The sequence below is a fragment of the Kogia breviceps genome, chromosome 15 (assembly GCF_026419965.1).
Source record: "Kogia breviceps isolate mKogBre1 chromosome 15, mKogBre1 haplotype 1, whole genome shotgun sequence".
NCBI lineage: Eukaryota > Metazoa > Chordata > Mammalia > Artiodactyla > Physeteridae > Kogia > Kogia breviceps.
In genome coordinates this window covers 63,645,917-63,664,609 of record NC_081324.1, presented here as the reverse complement: position 1 = coordinate 63,664,609, position 18,693 = coordinate 63,645,917, and the positions used below count along the sequence as shown (strand labels likewise).

At 53.8% G+C, this 18,693-nt stretch overlaps 3 protein-coding genes across 7 annotated transcripts in view; 1 reads left to right on the top strand and 2 right to left on the bottom strand.

The window, feature by feature from the left end:
* HIRA (histone cell cycle regulator) overlaps positions 1-8,982 on the bottom strand; it is an 81,530-nt gene extending 72,548 nt beyond the window's left edge. For all 3 annotated transcript variants that reach the window (XM_067015051.1, XM_067015052.1, XM_059041122.2), the window contains exon 1: positions 8,878-8,982. In XM_067015051.1, coding sequence (XP_066871152.1) covers positions 8,878-8,914 — 37 coding nt within the window. In that variant the 5' untranslated portion in view covers positions 8,915-8,982. The remainder of the gene's footprint in view (positions 1-8,877) is intronic.
* A 320-nt stretch (positions 8,983-9,302) lies between these two features.
* On the top strand, positions 9,303-12,651 carry MRPL40 (mitochondrial ribosomal protein L40). Of its 2 annotated transcripts, none has more exons than XM_059041222.2 (4): positions 9,303-9,699; positions 10,074-10,157; positions 11,267-11,425; positions 12,239-12,651. In XM_059041222.2, the coding sequence occupies exons 2-4, from the start codon at positions 10,093-10,095 to the stop codon at positions 12,561-12,563; spliced, it is 549 nt and encodes a 182-aa protein (XP_058897205.1). In that variant the 5' UTR covers positions 9,303-9,699; positions 10,074-10,092; the 3' UTR covers positions 12,564-12,651. The 2 variants fall into 2 exon arrangements, with proteins under 2 accessions (XP_058897205.1, XP_058897204.1); XM_059041221.2 differs by lacking the exon at positions 9,303-9,699 and adding an exon at positions 9,839-9,920.
* Positions 12,652-13,740: 1,089 nt separating this feature from the next.
* C15H22orf39 (chromosome 15 C22orf39 homolog) lies at positions 13,741-18,640 on the bottom strand. Of its 2 annotated transcripts, none has more exons than XM_059041215.2 (3): positions 18,487-18,640; positions 18,044-18,361; positions 13,741-15,821 (listed from the first exon to the last, which is right to left on the bottom strand). In XM_059041215.2, the coding sequence occupies exons 1-2, from the start codon at positions 18,508-18,510 to the stop codon at positions 18,047-18,049; spliced, it is 339 nt and encodes a 112-aa protein (XP_058897198.2). In that variant the 5' UTR covers positions 18,511-18,640; the 3' UTR covers positions 13,741-15,821; positions 18,044-18,046. The 2 variants fall into 2 exon arrangements, with proteins under 2 accessions (XP_058897198.2, XP_058897199.2); XM_059041216.2 differs by having other exon boundaries at positions 18,194-18,361; positions 18,487-18,627.
* Between the last annotated feature and the right edge of the window lie 53 nt (positions 18,641-18,693).

Here is an 18,693-nt window from a genome sequence, read left to right as displayed (position 1 = left end):
CTCTTTCCCTCCTGCCTCTGTTCCCTGCACTGAGGCCTCCCCTGACCACCCAGCTTGGCACAACAACCCCCCTAACACTGATCTACTTTCCCATGTACTGTAGGTGTCGCTTCTTTTACTGCACATCTGTCTACTCTGCCCACCAGAATGTAAAGCCCAAGAGCTGAGTCACTTTTGTCTGCTTAGTCACGGGGTCTCCCCAGGGCAGCGGCACACAGTAGGCACTCCATAAATACTTGCTGTTGTGAAAGGCTGGGCAGAGGCCCCCAATTCTAACACACATTCTGTGTCACTAGCATCCCAATCCTGGGAAGGCGGGCTCCTCCTGACTGAGGGGGGACTCATGTCGGCGAACTCCTGCAGGGGAAGCAGAGCCCTGGCTGCACAGAAACATCTGCAGCTGGGACCTCCACCACTTCAACCACAACTTCTTGGTCTCCCTAAGGCAGCACCACTGCAGGAACACCTCAGGTGTCAGGTGCCTGAGATGTTCAAAACACAGCACAGGAAGGAAGCTGGAGCAACCGTTGTTGGGTTGGGTGTTTTTTTTTTTTTTTTTTGCGGGGGGCGGGGCATGAACTAGAGTTGAAGAAAGTGCAGGTATATCATTTACAGACCTTCGTCACGTCTCCTGCAGCATTTGCCAACACACAATCAAGAAAGCTTTGGTGTTTCTTCATACTCTTTTCTCCTCTAATTTTACAGAAAAGAGATATTCCTTAAAAGGTATCTGCAAGATGAATTTCTATAAAGAGTCATCCCTCCTTATCTAGATCCATCAGAAAATTAAGAGCAGTTAAGAACAACTTTCCAGGCCTCCCTGGTGGTGGAGTGGTTAAGAATCTGCCTGCCAATGCAGGGGATACAGGTTCGAGCCCTGGTCCGGGAAGATCCCACATGCCATGGAGCAACTAAGCCCACGCACCTAGAGCCCATGCTCTGCAAAAAGAGAAGCCACCGCAATGAGAAGCTCGCGCACCACAATGAAGAGTAGCCCCTGCTCACCGCAACTAGAGAGAGGCCGTGCGCAGCAACGAAGACCCAACACAGTAAAAAATAAAATAAATTAAAAAAAAAAAAAGAACAACTTTTCCATAGAGGAGAAAGTTTGTTTAACAACAACCACAACTAAGAAAATAACACTATGGTTAATAATACTGTATTGCATATTTGAAAGTTGCTAAGAGAATAAATCTTAAAAGTTCTCATCAAGAAAAAAATAATTCTTTAACTATGTGAGGTGACAGATGTTGACTTATTGCGGTGATCATTTTGCAGTATGAACAAATATCGAATCATTATGTTTTACACCTGAAACTAATTAATGTACGTCATTTTTTTAAAAAAAGAAAAATAACTCTACAATATTATTTAAGTGGAAAATGCATGGTAACACTTCAGCTATCTTAAGGGAGGCTACTCAATAAAAACACTGGATTTACTATGATATCGGGCATTTGGCTAAGATCTTGAACAACCCAGGTACCTTTATAATGTGGTATACACACTAAATAAAATGTGTGTGTTTTTAAAAAGCAGTGTTACCCAGTTATTTTTTCCAAATGGTCTGAAAGACCATATTAAAAAGTTTTAACAATGTGTTCTCCTTTTTGTATTTTCTAACTTTTTCTAAATTGAACAGGCATTACTTTTATAAGAAAAATTACATTTTCCACATTACAAGCATAAAGTCACAAAGTGCTCCATTATCCAGATCCTCACACACCATTAACGTACCCTAAAGCAATCAGATTGGCAATGGACACAACCAAAAATAAAGCAGCCGTCCTGTTCCTCAACAGCAGCTCCAGCTCAGAGCCCTGGTGCTTCAGGAGGAGGAGGCTGAGGCCCCTCAGCATATAGGCGCTTCGGAAAGGCCTCTCATGAGGCTGGGCTTGGGGCTGGGCTTGGTCATCCCGCGTCACTGAACCTGGCTCCTCCTCCCCATCTGCTCCTTCACAGTCCTACTGATCCTACGGGCTCCCCTTCCCCATCTCACACCCCACATTCAACCTGGTGACTACATTCACTACTGTAACTCTAATTTCCTGGGGAGGTGCAAACATTCTGTATCCTGAGTGGGGAACAGGTTACAGAGTGTACCTGTCTGTCAAAACTCACCATGTCTGTGCATTTCACTATGTAAATTACACTTCAACAGCAACATGTGTGTATGTGTTTACATACATATACCCCCCGACACACACACACACACACACACACACACACACACACTCACTGTACCACCACTGCCCTGGCCACCTCTGGATCACTGCCACATCCTCTTCCCAGGTCCCCCAGCTCCCGCCCTTGCCCCCATGCCTGCTGCCTGGCCGAGTCCCACTGCAGTGGCCAGCAAGATCTCTGAGAGCACGCCAGGTGTGGGACTCCTCTACTCGAGCCACATGGAGGGCCCGTGCGTGCGGGTCCTCCAGCCAGTCCACTGCTCACTTGGCCTCACCTCCTGCTGCTCATGCCTCCCGGTGTTGCTCCCACATCCTTGCTCTTCCTCAGACCCATCAGGCAAGCTTACTCTGGCCATTCTCGCTGCCTGAAATGCTCCTCCCATAGGGCCGCCTTCCTCACCTCCATCAGGCCTAGGAGGTTGCCATGATGCCCTGTCCAGGTGCCCTCCCTCCAGGAATGAAACACGCTCCCCCACCGCCCCCAGCTGTGGGAGTGTTTACAGCCTGTGACAGCTCCTCAGCGGAAGAACTGCTTTGACCAAGATCAGGCCTCCTGGTGGGGACAGCCTGCTCCCGATGGCTGTGGACGTGGGAGTATAAAGCCCTGAGCCCCTCATCCCAATTCGGGACAACTCTGAAGGGCTCACCCAGCCCCCCAGCAGGGCCAGTTGCAGCTTCTGCAGTACCTGCATTACTGACCAGCTCCTACCTGTCCATCCCTGCTTCCCTCACGCCACGCAGGCGGGGAGTCCAAGAGCACCCCAGGTATGTCTTGGGAACACACACATCCAGCTCACCGCCTGCTTCCTGCAACAAGGTCTGCTCCCATGTTACCTTCTCACTCAGGCTTCCTCAAAGAACCTTATTTAATACTCCTCCCACCCTACCCCTACCCCAGGGCCTTCTCCCGCACTCACCCACCTACCACTCTCGTTTATGAGGCCTGCCCTCTGTCACCTCAGTAAGCTCCCCTCCTGCATCTCCATTTCTCCTTACAGAAACTTACTGTCTCAGTTCCCATCTGCCAACTGTACTGTCAGGGATGTTTCCTTTCTGCAGCAAGTCATAGAGAATTTCAAGGGTAACCTACTAAGTCACGTGACAAGTCCTGAGAAGGGTTGGCTTCAGGGTTCATTCATAGCAGCGTAAGCAGCCACTCCTTCCACCTTCCCCTCCTGTCATCCTCGGTGTGAGCCCTGTCCTCAGGGTCACAGACTGGCTGCCACATACAGATGCAGTGAAGTCCAGGAGAAGAGAGATGGGCCTCTCGAGCATCTCTTCTTACCTGATTATTCCCCAGAAACCCCGAGCAGACATCCCCTCCCAGTCTTACTGGCTAGAATGGCATCACATGGCTGTTCCCCAACGAGGCCTGGGCACTCACCCACATTCCAGCTCAGGGCTATCAAGACCCCGAAGAAGAGGGCAGACAAGAGGAAAACCCTGGGGTTATGATGGAAAGGAAGAAGTGGGTGGGCATCCAGTGTCCACGACATGCCCTCCCTGGTCTTTAATGATGTGGACGAACCGATGGCCCGCTCCTGCCTCCAGGTGTTGCTGCTCATCTCGGCAGGATAAAATGAGCTTGCATTGGGCTTCCCTGGTGGCGCAGTGGTTGAGAGTCCACCTGCCGATGCAGGGGACGCGGGTTTGTGCCCCGGTCCGGGAAGATCCCACATGCCACGGAGCAGTTGGGCCCGTAAGCCATGGCCACTGAGCCTGCACGTCCGGAGCCTGTGCTCCGCAACGGGAGAGGCCACAACAGTGAGAGGCCCGCGTACCACAAAAAAAAAAAAAAAAAAAAAAAAAAAAGAGCTTGCATCAATGTATGGTCCCCAGGGCTCATTCCAGACCCATGTTTCATGAGCCAGACACCTCTGCAGTCCACAGGCAAACACCCTGGATGAAGAGGGTAGCCTCGTACCTCTGGGGAAAAGGAGGGGTCAAGGCAGGCAGCAGGTCCCCTCCATGGCCAAGGCCAGGCACTGCCCAGAGGTCCTTCCCAGCTGTGTAACTACAATTCGACTCATAAGGTGAAAACATCTTTTTAACCACTCCTTAAATTAAAAGTAATATTTAAGAAAACCTCATTTCCTAGCCCTCATCTCTACTCTGTTCTCAGCGTACTAAAGAAATCAACTCTGAGCATCTCCAATCCACACAGCTACCTGCCTCTACCCTGTGTGCACCTCTACCACTGACCTCCCTGCCTCCGTCAGGGCCTCTCACCTACCAGCTCCTCTAGGGCCTTCCAACCACATCCAGCCTCCTCAGAAACGCCCCATGCTCCCCTCTTGCAACCCACAGAAGGAGTCCAAGCTTCTAGGCAGGTGCTCATGGCTCCGCCCTGCAGCCCCACCTGCCATCACCCGCACAATCTCGGTGCTAACATGCTCCACGTGCCAGCGCTCCCTGGTCCTCCACTCCTGATGCTCCCACAACAGCGGCGCCTCCTCTGCCTCACAGTCCTTCTGTGGTCCAGACTCAGCCCAAGGGCACGGCGCACCCACAGACCATGCCCTCCTCCCCAGGCTACCATCTGCCCTGCATTCTAGAATGTGGTCTGTTCCCCTCTCCCACCTGGCACAGTTTTCGTGCACAGGGAGAGTCTTTTAACCTCTGATCCCCACAGAACTTCTCTCCAGAAGGGTTCAACGTTCAGTGCATAAATCAGTGTAAATCCCACAAGTGTATTATCTAAGGGAAGATCCCACCCAGTATTCTTCCAAATCCTCTTCAGATGTATTCTGGTTATTTTAAAAAATCACTCTACTGTCTTCAGGTGTTAAGTCAGTGTGACGCTGTGAAGAGAGCGTGCATTTCCTGAGCCTTCGCAGGTGAGCAGGGAGTAGCCAAGGCAGCTGTTACCCGCTTCACTTAACAGACCAGGATAAGAGACGTAAAGAACCTTCTGTAACACACTTTGGTGAGCAGCAGAGCACAGAAACTCAAGAACAGGACTATGACTCCAAAATAATAGGCAAATTCCTTGTCCTCAAGAAGCTTACAATCTAGTTGGATGGATGAAAAGGCCAAATAACAATATAAAGGTACTCTCCCCTAGAGCAGTTTCCCAGCCTCGGCACTATGGACGGTTGGGCCAGGTGACTGTTGCAGAGGAGCATCCAAGAGGCCGCAGAGCATTCTAGTTCAGCAGCATCCTGTTCTCCACCCACACTCCACCCCCTCCAGCTGCGAAAACCAAAAATGTCTCCAGACTCTGGCCTGTTTGAGAAGCCCGGATCTGGGCCAACTGCACAGGTTACCTGAATGATCAGGGCAGTCACAAAACATCACTGCCGGGATCCCTCCTGGCCTGTTCTCAGAGCAGCTGTGCAGAGCCTTTCCACACCCAGGCCAGCTTCATTACTGGGTCATTCTTCCTCGAGTTTCCCCTTCAAACTGACATTCATTTTCACTCAGGTGCAGGAAGGACATGCCTCAGTAGAATGTCTTAAATCCTTTGTGGAATGAGAAGAGGTAGGGAAAAAAATCCAATCATAGGACAGGAGAAAAACACATGCCATAAAGCAATGCAGTTAACTGACAAATTATCCCATTACTGAAAATTTGTCAAACACCTTTTTACAACACTGCCAGAAACCAAAGGAGAATGAGTGTCCTTTCAGTCCTGGCCCTTCTGGTTAGAGTGGGCTTCACTGAAGAGCTGTGCATGAACACCACAAGAATTCCAGAAAAACTCTCAGGGACAAAGGCCCAGCGATGGGAAGAACCATGAATCTCAATGATTCTCAACATACAAACTACATTTTCCTACAACCAAAAACCCAAGTGCTTTCAGTTTCTAACAAATATATGGTCATAACCTAACTTAGAAATAAACCTTATTTTGGCAAAGCCTAAAATAAAATATGTAAGGAATACCATATCCAAGAACACTGAGTAAAACACGTGTGTGTGTGTGTGTGTGTGTGAACAGTGCCTGGCATGTAACTTCAACTTTACCAAGGCCCAGAAAGTGGAGTCACAAACCCAAGAACCTACAGCTAATAAATGATGACATCTTGAATCCAGTCTGATTCCACGCTCAAAGCTCAGTACTGTGACATGACTTCAAGATTTAACCGATCACCTTAGAACAGTGATTCTCAACTGGGGGTGACCTGGCCAACAGAGGAAACTAGCAATGTCCAGAGACAGTTTCTGTTGTCACAACTGTGTGTGTGTGTGTATGTGTGAGTGAAGATGCTACTGGCATCTGGAGGGCAGAAGCCAGGGATGCTGCTAACATCCTACAACACAGATTGGTCTCCACTACAGTTATGTGGCCCAAAATGTCAATAGTGCTGAGACTGAGAAACCCTCCCTTAGAGGAAAGGTCTCACTACTATCATCAACCAGGAAAACGAAGACTGAGAGCACACCTGCACCCAACAGACACTTCTCTCTGCTTTCAACTTGCCCGCTTACACTATTGGATGAATCCCGCCACCTCAGGGAAAACGCAGGGCTCTCTGCTCCCTCCCTCTTCAGGCTCTTAGACCCCAGAAAAAGCATGTTCAAGCTGCATAACCAGTCAGGAGACTGAATGCAGAGTCAGGAAGCCAGAAAGTGCAGTGATGCTCTCTCCAAACCACCATGGTCTTTTGGGTTCCTTAATCCAAAGCACGTTCGACTTCACTGGCCACCACCCACCACTTGGGCTCCTGGCTAAGCAGCGCTCACCCCCAGCAGCTCCCCCTATTCACCAGTCTTTAAAGCACAGCTCAGTACTGATCCAGACCAACAGTATGTCCTTCAGGAGAGCAGTAATTTACCCGACAGTCCTGAACACTCAATGAGACGGGCGATTCCAGGAGATTTTAAAAGAAAGGAAACTTGACAAAGAACAGGTTTAAAAGAGTCTCAATTTCTTCTATTATCTCGGTGAGCACTTTGTCTTCCTTCCCAAAGGAACACCACAATCACACTATGAAGAAGTCAGGGCAAATACCATCAGGTTCTACTCAAGGACAGTGGAGAGGCTGCAGCAACAAGAGGCCCTGGGCCCACAGCTCAGCCCACCCTGCCAGGTGGGGACTACTGGCTGCGGCCTGGCTGCAGGCTCTCTCTCGTTTGTGCCTAAACAATAGCTTAAGCATCCTGACTTACTTATGGCTACACAGCATAAAACTTGTGTCCTACAAAGGAGCTTATCACGAAGTTATAAATTACATAGCAGAAGGAAGGCTGGAGGAGGGTACACAACACACACAACCTTATCTAGGTAGCATCAAAATGAAAATTCCTTCAGACTTCACTTGCACAGCAAACTAGCTCATCGTAAAAACTTTTCCCTTCCTGATTCACAGGCACCACAATTTATAATTACTGAACATTTATCCAGTTCTCCAGGGAAAGATCTCACACTACACGTCAGGAAATGCGCTTGGAGACCAACACAGAAGACATGAAACCAGAGTTCACTGCTTTTGCTTTCACATACTGTCAACCTAGCTGTCTTAGTAAGTTATGGCAACCTCAGCTCTCTTACCTGCATCAGGCAACGTTTATCACAGACCCTCTACGTGAAAGGCATTGCTGAGTGTGGCAGGGAGTGCAGAGGGGAGCGAGGCAGTCTGTGCCCTAGGGGTAACAAGGAATGTACACCCACAAGGACAGAGCGCATATAGTGGAGTAACTCAAGAGGAATGGTAGCAAAAGGAAAAGGGGACCTCACCCGGGCCCTGAAAAAGGAGAAGGATGTCCTGCTAGAAGATGGAAAGGCTGCAGCAATAGAAAGCAAGCATGCTGAGATCAAGTTCAAAACTAAAAAGCAACACACTTAAGAAAGGCAAAAGCATCTACCCAACTTGTTCTAAAAGAAAACTAGCTCCCTCTAGTCGCACAGAAAAGTAGAAGTGAGGAACAAGACAGAATCAGGGTGACTCTTTTGCCAACCAGCAGTCGGGCCATCCAGGCTGCGGGCCCTCAGCTGGAGTATTGCTCCCTGGGCTCACTGTTACCGGCAGGGGATGGGGGCTCGCTCCCCTCACCTTCCTAGGGAGCGAAGGCCAACTCCTTCAACAAGTGTGCGGGCCAGGTAGAACTATAGCAGAACTGCTGGTTACGGCGCTTCTCTGTACCAGAGTCTCTTCTCAACCAGAGGACTGGATGAGTCCGCTCCCTGGGTGTGCTTTAGGGCCGCTGCCCCAGAGCTAAGGCAGGCCCTCTCCGAGCACACACCTGTGCCCCGTAGGCCCCATCCGAGTCGCCCTCATGCTCTAGCTCAGTGTGAACTTAATTCCTCGGGCTGGGGGACCTCAGCCCAGAATCACGATCCCCCACCTAAAGCACTGTCACCAGATCCAGCCCCTCTGCCACGGCAGGACGTGCCCACTCCAAGTCTACACCTCGCCACTGAAAGGCCACTCCGCTCCAGTTTCACACACTGGACCGTCCTGGCACATCCCGGCCGGCACCCACGGCCGCTCCCCGGGCCGGGCCGCTAACCCTGCCCGGACCACGGGCGGGCGGCCCAGGGCTCGGAGCAAGGTGGACGTGGCCGAGCACGTGCCCGGTTCCCGGTCTCCTCGCGCGAGGACAAAGTCCGCGACCGCCGGCCCCGCGGCGCGGGCACCGGGCACTCGGCGTCGGAGAGAGGCGGGCAGGCCTGCGCGCAGCTCCCACCTGGCTTCAGACCACGGCCCGTCTCCAGGCTCGCCCCTCCGCAACCCCCGCGCGCACTTACCATTGTGGTTGACCCAGGTCGGCTTCAGGAGCTTCATTGTTCGGCCGCCGCCGCCGCCCGGCTGAGGCGAGAGCCGCGTCCCTCAGCGCGCCCGGGCCATGGAGCCGCCGCCGCCCGCGCCGCCCGCCCTCCAGCCGCCGCCCGCCCCCCGCCCTCAGCGCCGCCGCGCCATCGTCGGCCCGCGTCGTCCCCCGCCGCCGCCGCCGCCGACCCCCGCGCTCGGCCGCCGCCGCCGCCGCCACAGCCGCATCCCCCGCGCCGCTCCTCCTCCGGCGGCTCCCGGGCAACGCCGGAAGTCACGGCGCGCACCTGCCAAACAGCCCCGGCGGGAAACCGCTCCCCGCGCGCACGGGCCGCGCGGCTCCTCGGCCGGCCGGGCGGGAAGGCGGCTCCTCTTCGGGTCCGCCCCGCACGGCCGCAAGCGAGGGGCTGGCCGGCAGGGAGCGCGCGGACGGGCGAGCGGGACCTGGGGTGCGTCCCGGCTGGACGGGGCCGGGCGGCGCAGACGGCCTGGCTGCTCCGCCCGCCGGTGCAGAGCCGACTAATTAACAGGCTTCCACCGCCCCCAGCGCGTGTTCATTTGTCGCCCGCGAGAGCAGGCCACGTGCCGCGCCGGTGCAGCCACGGCGGCCCGGCTCCGACGTCGGCGAACGAGCCGGAGCGTTTACTGGACGCCCAGGCCGCCTCACGTGCGCGGACTCTTAGTCCCCTCGGCCCCGCGGGCCTCACTGCGGGTCTTGGCCCTCGCGGGGCGCAGGCGGAGCGTCTTGGGAGCGGCAAGGGAGCGGCGCCCGCGGGAAGGAGGCCCCCGAACGGCGCGAGGTGCGAGGCGCCGGGCGCGGGGCGGGGCCACGTCGGAGGCAGGGCTAGACGCGGCGGCCGGAACGCGGGATCGCGGAGCTGCGTGGCTGTCGGACCCGAGAGCGGCGCACCGCGGGCCGGACCGCGTAGGGGCGCGCGCCCGGAAGCGGCCGTCGGCGACCGGGAGGCATGGCGGCCGCGGCGCTGGGGGCGGCCTCGCGCGCTCTGCGCCCGCAGAGCCGGTGAGCGCGGAGGGGCCGGGGCGCGGATGCCCGGGGCGCGCGGGGACGCGGATTGAGAGCTTCCCTGCTGGCCTTGGCGGTCTCACCCCGCAGTTACGGGGCTCGTGACCTTAACAGGGAAGCGGGAGTTGATACACACTCGGTCTCTTCTAGGCTCCTGGGAGCGCGGCCGATGCAGACGAGGGACGCGCACCAGCGGGCCTCGTTGCTGTCCTTCTGGGGACTTGTGCCCATGAGGTAACCCGCCCGTGGGCCCGGCCTGGGGGGTCGCGCACGGGAACCCAACCTGCAAGGATGCTCGATGTTCATTCTGCGAAGTTTCTCAGTTAAATTTAGATGGATGCCCTTATAATGTCTTTTCATATGAAATACTGTTATGTCTGTAATCAGAGGTCAAAAATTAAATTCAATAGTGGCTTAAAGAAAAGTTAATTAGCTCTCAAGGGATTCTTGTGTAAAATTTTAAAGAGCACAAACAGCACTTCCGTTTCTTACTCTCCGGAGAGGTGGGGGGAGGTGAGAGGATTCTTTTTTCCACCTGGGACCCTGAATACTTTCTAGGGACTTCATTCATAAAACTCAGTCTTGATGCTAGAGATTCGGCTGTTCTAAATAGTAACTTATCAGCATAGGAGATGTGTTTCTGAGGGTAAATCAGACTTTTGTCCGTGCTCGAGGATAGGGAAATTTGTTAAGAAATCTCAAAAAGTATAAACAGGAACTTGCCAGTTATTTTTATTATACTGTCTCTCAGTCAGATCATTTTTATAAATCACAAGTCCATTTAAAATGTGAGTAACGAGCTTCTAATGGATAAACAACAAGGTTCTATAGTGTAGCACAGGGAACTATATTCTATATCCTGAGATAAAGCATAATGGGAAAGAATATAAAAAAGAATGTATATGTATAAATGAGTCACTATGCTGTACAGTAGAAATTAACACAACACTGTAAATCAACTATACTTCAATTAATAAATAAATAATGTAACAAGCTTCTAATTCATCAGTTTAGTATTTTCACTTTTCAGTGCTATCCCAAGGCCCACCTGAAACCCCTCACTAAAGATGAGCACTTCCCTTTAATTTATACCCTGACACCCCATGGAGTTTTTCCACGCCTTCCTGGGTTGACCGCCTTCCTGGGTTGACCGTGCCCACACAGTTCTCATAAGGACCCCCCGTGGAGGCTGTCTCCCTGCCACACTCAGCATGGGAGGCCAGGCCCACATGGTCCTTTCCTGCGGGAGAGCTCAGTACAGGTTTGCAGGCACTTTCCCTAGTGCCATGTCTCTGCACGTTCACGAGGCCAAAGAGGAAAATGTTGTTTTCTTTATCCTTTAGAGCAGAACCTCTGCAAAAGAAGAAGAAGGTGGACCCTAAAAAAGACCAAGCAGCAAAGGAGCGCTTGAAAAAGAGGATCCGACGACTGGAAAAGGCGAGCCAGGAGCTCATTCCCATTGAGGATTTTATCACGCCCGTCAAGTTCTTGAATAAAGCGAGGTACGGGCCCTCTAGGGTTGAGGTCTTCAGAGCAAAGGAGTTCTGTGACTTTGAGGAAGTTCTGTTTGCACTTCACACCTGTAATGGGAAGGGGTCATAGGCTTGGGCTGGCTTGGCCCTGTTCTGAGCCCTCTTCTCCTGGATTGTCTCATGGGAGGTGGAGAAAGCCTTCCTGGGCACTGCTCCTGAATGGCTGATTGTGGGAAGGAAGCTCAGGGCAGATGCTGGAGCGAGTTTGGAGTGTTGCTCTTGAAGAGGAGTTTAGCTGTGACTGACGACTGGGGCCCTGGGCCTGCAGCTCTTACCCCTTCCTGCTGGTAGGAAACCCTTAGCCTCCTGCTCTAGGATGCAAATGCTCATAGCTGGGGTGTGTCCTGTGTGGGGTTGGTGGGATTGCTGCCTTCTTGTCAGAAGTGCATACCATTTATAAAGTAGTACCTTGCCATGTAAGTGGGACAAGGCAGGCACTATTTTGGGTCTCCAGGGCTGATACAGGCTCTTGACTCCCTGGGATATTGGTGTCCATTTTCATAACACCATTTGACTTTTCTCCAAAGCCACGTTTCCCCACCAGCAGGCTCTGCTTGGCACAGAGGACGTGCTGCCACAATCTGCTGAGAGCACTGTTGTTTCTTTTCTTCACGTAAAGAAAATGGCAGTGGTTCCAGGTGTCAGTTGCCGCTGCTGCCACATCCAACATTCTGTCCCTTAATTTGTCCCTGAGTTCCATCTGCATCTAGCAGTGGGGACACTCGGGTCCTGTGCCCGAGTGTCCATGCCCCCTGGTTCATGCCCTTGGCTCTATGTTCCCAGGCAGCGGCCGCCAGTGGAACTCCCCTTTGAAGAGAACGAGCGGAGAGCCCTGCTTCTGAAGAAATGGTCACTGTACAAGCAGTGTGAGCATGAGACGGAGAGGGGCACCATTGCATCCCTGCTCGAGGCCCAGCGGGAAGCTCTGCAGGAGCTGAAGCTCACGGCCCCAGAACTCCATACCGAGGCCACCAAGCGGGACCCCAGTCTGTTTCCCTTTGAGAGACAAGGGCCAGACTACACGCCACCGATTGCCAACTACCAACCCCCGGAAGGCAGGTACCACGACATCACCAAGGTGTACACACAGGTGGAGTTCAAGAGGTAAAGCCGCAGGCAGCTGCCCTCAGGACGCTGCCCTCGGGAGCCTGCACCCCCCAGGCTCAGGCCTGCTGTGAATAAATGCATTTAATCAAGTTTCTGTCTTAGGTCAGAGTCACAGTTAATTCACCTGAGCATGCACGGGGGTTGGGGAGGCTGCCCTTCTTTGCCTGGTACTGGGGAGAGGAAGGCCAAAACATTGACCACTGCCCTCCAGTGAAAAAGAGGATTCCACCTGGGGCAGACGCCACCAGCAAGAGGCACAGCGACCCCAGGAACGGAGGTGAAGGACATGCAGCTGTGCTGTGTGTTGCCTGCACCCGGAGGAGAGGCAGGGCTGGCTTTGGGTTTCAAGCTGGGGGGTATGGGGGAGGCTGAGGAGAGTGTTGAGCAGCAGGGACCCCACTGCGTGAGGCCATGTGTCCTTCGGGAGGGCATGATGCCTGGCTGGGCAGAGGCCGCTGTTAGCCTGGAGCAGGGAGTATATGAGTGAGCTCTGGCACCAGAACAAAACACCACAGACCAAGGGGCTGAAACAGCTCACATTTATTTCTCTCAGTTCTGGAGGCTGGATGTCCAAGATCCAGGTGTCGGCCAGGCTGGTTTCTTCCAAGGCCTCTCTCCTTGACGTGCAGATGGCCATCTTCTCGTGTACCCACGTGATCATCCCTCTGTGTGTCCGTGTCCTGATTTCTTATGAGGACACCAGTCATTGGATTAGGGCCCACCCACGCGACCCCATTTCACATTAAGCACCTCTTTAAAAGATCCATCTTCAAATAGTCTCAGAGCGGCAGGGGTTTAGACCTTCCCTGGAGGAACTGGGGGTACATAATGCAGTCTAACAGTGAGGGTGTGGTGTATGCAGAGGTCCACTTGTACCCCTTGCATCACCACCTTAGAAAGGCTTTGGTTCTTCACCACCTTAGTGCAAACAAACCAGCGGAATGCTCCACCTGAGTAAGAATTCAGAATATCCATTTTCCTAGAGGGCCCTGGCTACCCAACCCCAGAAAATCACACCCCACCCCCACCTCATCAGCATGTGGCCCTTTCTCTGCCTAAAGCCTCCAGCCTTCTCCTCCAGGTCTAGGCTCAGACCCTGAGCCTCCCCCACCTCCCAACTTACAGATTCCATCCACGAGGTTGTATGTATGATCAAGTCAGTGGGTCATGGCCAGCTGTTTTGTTTTAACCTTTTATTTAGAAGTAATCATAGATTGACAAGAGGTTGGAAATCAACAGGGAGGTGCTGTGTGTGGTTCCTCCAGCTCCCCCCAGTGTCACATCTTATAGGGCCAGTCATGCCAGCACCCAGCGATAGGCTGTGCAGCCAGAATAGGTCCAGGCTCCCAGATGTGGCTGTGCTCATCTGTGTATCCACGTGTCACAGCACAGCTAACCCTGTGGTCCTGCACTACAGGATGCTGCCCCATGTCCGACGCCCGGCCACATAATCGTCCGCATCCCTGTAATTACGTCCTTTCACGGCGTCATGTAATGGAGCCAGACCCGGCAGCAGTATCTCATAGGGTGGGGGCAGGTGCTGCTCCGCGAAGCCCAGCTCAGTGACAGTGCGCCATGTAACAGGATGTACCAGGTCACAACGCAAACTGCTTATCATTGTGGGCTCTGTCCCCAAAGTTTGAAAGATGATGCTCTTCCTTGTCACTGTCCATTTTCTTCACATCTGATGTTTGAACGTTCATGTCTGTCTCCTGAACTTAATGGGACTCTGAGGCCACTTGTCCCTTTCAAGCCTGTGGTCCCAGGGTGTGCAGACATGAGGGGTGGACATGGGTGGACAGAGGAACATTTTCCAGGGTGACGATCATCTGCGGTGAAGCTCGCTTAGCATCCAAGAAGTTGTGGGATTACTGATGGAGCCAAAACCTGGCCACAGGTGCCCACGGCCCTAACCCAGCAGCAGCAGGAGGGTGGCTCCACCAGGAGCGGCTGCCATTCCAGACAGAGGGCCTCCCTGCCTAGGTTTCCGAGCAAGGAGGACACAGGTGGAGCTGTAGCAGCCTCCCTCTCCCTCCTCGGCCAGAAATGCCTGTGAATGCAGCCACAGTTGACGGACCCTGGTTGCCTCAGACACACCAGGGCTCCCCTCTGCGATGGGGGGACCCTGGGTCTCCTTTATACTCACCTCTGCTGCAGGAGTCCTTTGTGCACACCCCACCACTCAAAGGTAGTCACAAAGGACTCCTGGGGCGTACAACAGCAAACACATGATGGGAGATTTTACTCTCTTAATGTATGCCCTTCTGAAGTGATGGATTATTTTGCCCCCAAGAATGAGTTAAATGTTGAACCACCACCTCTGGCCAGGTCGTGAGGGAGGCACTGAGATGCCGCAGGCCTGACCCTCAGCACCACGTGGTGGGGCCTGTTACGCAGCACAGATGCTAAATCGTTTCACCGGTAATAAAGAGACCTCTTAAGAACTAGTGTTCTCGTTGGTACAAATACATATATTTTAAAAACATCTACAAGAGTGTAAACATACAAAATTCTAATACTGGCCAGGACAACAATGTCAGGTTATAAATCTAACCCTTTCAAAATTAAACTGGATTTAATTTTCAGCTTCTGTTTGGAATCAAACCTCTGAAATGTCTTTTGATATATTCCACATTTTCAAAAAACGACTAGGGGAAATTCTGAGGGAAGGAGACCAAAAGTCCATGTGTCTTGGGCTTGGGTGTCTTCAGCTGAGTATAGGAACCTTCTTTACACAAGGTTGTGTGTCCTGGAGCTGTGGGCCGAGGAGGTGACGCCGCCCGCGCCTACAGAGCAGAGGGAGTGGCCGTGGTGGGAGGACACCTGTGGCCAGCACTGCGTGGCCGTCACCAGACCAGGGCCAGACGGGGCCACCTACGCATCCACACGGATCCGGGCTGCCCCTCAAGTGTTCAACTGAGGAGCCCAACCTTTGGGACGGCCTCTCCTTGCTGCTGTCCCCAGGCCTGCCCGTTGGCCGCCCACAGGGACACACGGGGGTGCCTGGCTTCCTGGAGCTGCACGCTGGGTGAACTGGCTCTGAGTGTGGCGGGGCAGGCGAGGCTGGAGACGGGGACTCTGTGTCCCACGCCAGGCGGAAGCTCCCAGGGACCTTCTGGACTATTTGGGCCTGTCACCGGTCGTTGTCCTGGGGCAGAGGGAGGTGCCAGTCTGCAGGGGGGCTCTGCCTGGGGGCCCACACCAGGCCGTGCTTCTGTGCAGCCCGGACTCTCGCCTGCTCGCTCTCACGTAGGGACCGCTGCAAAGGAGACCCGGTCACTTGTGGCCTCACGGGTGCCCTGTACCTCCCTCCTGTCGGTGCCCACCCACACACATGCGAAACGCAGCCCAGCAAGCCCTGGTGAGTGCAGGGTGGGGTGGGGTGGGGGTGGTTACCACACACACATCTAGATCATTCTCCAAGCTACCGTGAAAAACCTACTGTGCAGATGACCATTTTGAGAATATTTTTAATTCTCCTGGTCCCCAGGGCTTGATGCCTTCGGTTGACCTAATCAGATTAACCAGGTAACAGGGGCTGGGGGCTGAGCCAGGAGGAGAGATGAGCCTGAAAGAGCGGCGAGAGGAGGGAATAGGCCAGAGATAGGCAGACACATGACACACACCGCCAGAGACAGGCGCACGTGCGCGCGCGCACGCACACACACACACACGACAGACAGTGGGTGCCAGAGACAGGCAGACACACACACACACGACAGACAGTGGGTGCAAGAGACAGGCAGGCACACACACACACGACAGACAGTGGGTGCAAGAGACAGGCGCACACACACACACACGACAGTGGGTGCCAGAGACAGGCAGACACACACACACACGACAGACGGTGCAAGAGACAGGCACACACACACACGACAGTGTGTGCAAGAGACAGGCGCGCACACACACACGACAGACAGTGGGTGCAAGAGACAGGCACATGCACACACACACGACAGTGGGTGCAAGAGACAGGCACACACACACACATGACAGTGGGTGCAAGAGACAGGCACACACACATACACACACACACACACACACAGAGTGGGTGCCGCCACCCCAGACAGTAAACCCAGGGCAGCAGGTCAGGACCATGACAGGGACTGAGGGGGTGCCAGGCGCTATGCTGGCCACTTTACAAGTAGAATTTCACCTCTACCATCTGTTTTCACTCAAGCTCTATTGTCTCAAATGGAATGTATTGTTCTTGTTAAAAAGTGATCAGAAATGCAAAGTAAATATGAAAGCCCTGCAGACCTCCCTCCCAGAGTTGAAGTTCACAGCTTCCCCAATTCCATTTGAGGCCCGCATTCCAGGGCTATCACCCATTTCCCTAAAGAAGGAATAATCTCCTGGCTGGTGCACGTCCTGCTTTTCTCATTAAGTGACATACTGCGAGCACCTTTCCACATGGGGATAGGTTACTATCTATTTTTCTTAATGGCTGTGTAGTTCTCCATGGTGGGGAAGATGTTATCTGGTCAAATGTCTATTACTGGACTTTAGGTCACTTTCAGTCTTTGCACTACTACAAATGGTGACACAATGGACATTTTGAACTTTCAGTTGTTACCCAATTACCTTCCTAGGATAAACTTCCAGGAGTAAAACTGTGGGATCAAAAGGTATGCATTTAGGGCTTTCTTGGTGGCACAGTGGTTGAGAATCCACCTGCCGATGCAGGGGACACGGGTTCGCGCCCCAGTCCGGGAAGATCCCACATGCCGCGGAGCGGCTGGGCCCGTGAGCCATGGCCGCTGAGCCTACGCGTCCGGAGCCTGTGCTCCGCAACGGGAGAGGCCACAGTAGTGAGAGGCCCGCGTACCACACACACACAAAAGTATGCATTTGACATTTAGACAATCAGAAAACCTGACATTCCACAAACACTGCCCACGTGCCCCAACTCTCCAAACCCCTATGGACATTCCGCTGGGCAGTAACCAGTTACTGTCATTTTAAGTATATGTATCAGGCTATTTGGTTTTCTTTTAGAATTAATTCCTTCTGTGTGCCCTTTGCCTACTTTTCTATTCTGAAATTGTTCCCATTTTTCTTACTGATATGTGACAACTATCTTTAAAAGACATATATATATGTACAAAGATTATTAATCTCTTGCCATATAGGCAGCAAACTATCTCTCCTGTTTTCCACTGATCTCGGACTTGTCATTTTCTTTTACACTTGGCAGTCCTGCTGGCTTCCTCCCCTGCACGCCCCGTGAGCACTGCGCCTTCACAGCTTCGCTCCATTCCCCCACCCCCACCCACGCCCCCATCAGCTCCAGGCCACCGCTGTATCCTAGACTAGGATGTAGGAGTCGGGAGGACAGGGGCTGTGTTCTCATCACTCCTGGATCCCCAAGAGCGTCCCAAGTGGTAAGTGTCTGCTGAGTGTATGGACCACAACCCCCTCCTTACTGGTCTCTAGCACCTCCACCATATCCTCTCTCAGCGTGGCAGCCAGACTGACCTTTTAAGGATATAAATCAAAGCACGCTCCCCAGCACACGTGGAGGCTGGAACTGAACCCCTTTTTAAAGGCCCGCCCCCTTCTCCCAGCGTCTCGTGCCCTCGGGCTGGTTCCTGGTCTTCCAGGGCTCTGCACGCCCGGTCGGGTCACCTGGGCCTCGGCGCTGCGGCGCTCCTCCCACTCGCGGCAGCTGTCCAGGTCGCGCCGCCACTGCACGCAGGCCGGCCGCTCGCCGTGGACGTAGTAGTGACGCAGGAAGTGGCCGGCGCTGCTGCAGAGCTCCCACTCGGCGCGGTAGGCCTCGCACGGGCGCGGCGGCTGCGGAGACGGGGACGGGGGAGTGAGCGGGGGACCCGGTGCGCGCCAGCCCGTCCCGCACGGACGGACCCGGTCTCCGTCCTCCCGACCTGGCCCCGCGGGTCCCCGGGTCCCACCTCACTTACCTGCCAGCCTCCACCTTCCGCCATGTCCCGGTACTGCCTAACCCGCCTCCTGAGCCCGCGGGCCGTCGAGTGACTGATGGGCGGAGGAACCAATGAGCCCCGAGATCTCACCACTATCTCCTCGCCCACCTCCTTGAGACGCGCCACTGAACAGGACGTCCGGGTTGGGAGCCAATAACAGTCGATGGAGGGCGGGGCCTGGAGGCT

Coding starts and splice junctions, on each gene's coding strand:
- MRPL40 (XM_059041221.2), top strand. CDS start 9,868: ATGGCGGCCGCGGCGCTGGGGGCGGCCTCGCGCGCTCTGCGCCCGCAG. Junction 9,921..10,073: donor GCTCTGCGCCCGCAGAGCCG/GTGAGCGCGGAG, acceptor GGTCTCTTCTAG/GCTCCTGGGAGCGCGGCCGA. Junction 10,158..11,266: donor TGGGGACTTGTGCCCATGAG/GTAACCCGCCCG, acceptor TTTATCCTTTAG/AGCAGAACCTCTGCAAAAGA.
- C15H22orf39 (XM_059041215.2), bottom strand. CDS start 18,510: ATGGCGGAAGGTGGAGGCTGGCAG. Junction 18,362..18,486: donor CGGAAGGTGGAGGCTGGCAG/GTAAGTGAGGTG, acceptor CCGTCTCCGCAG/CCGCCGCGCCCGTGCGAGGC.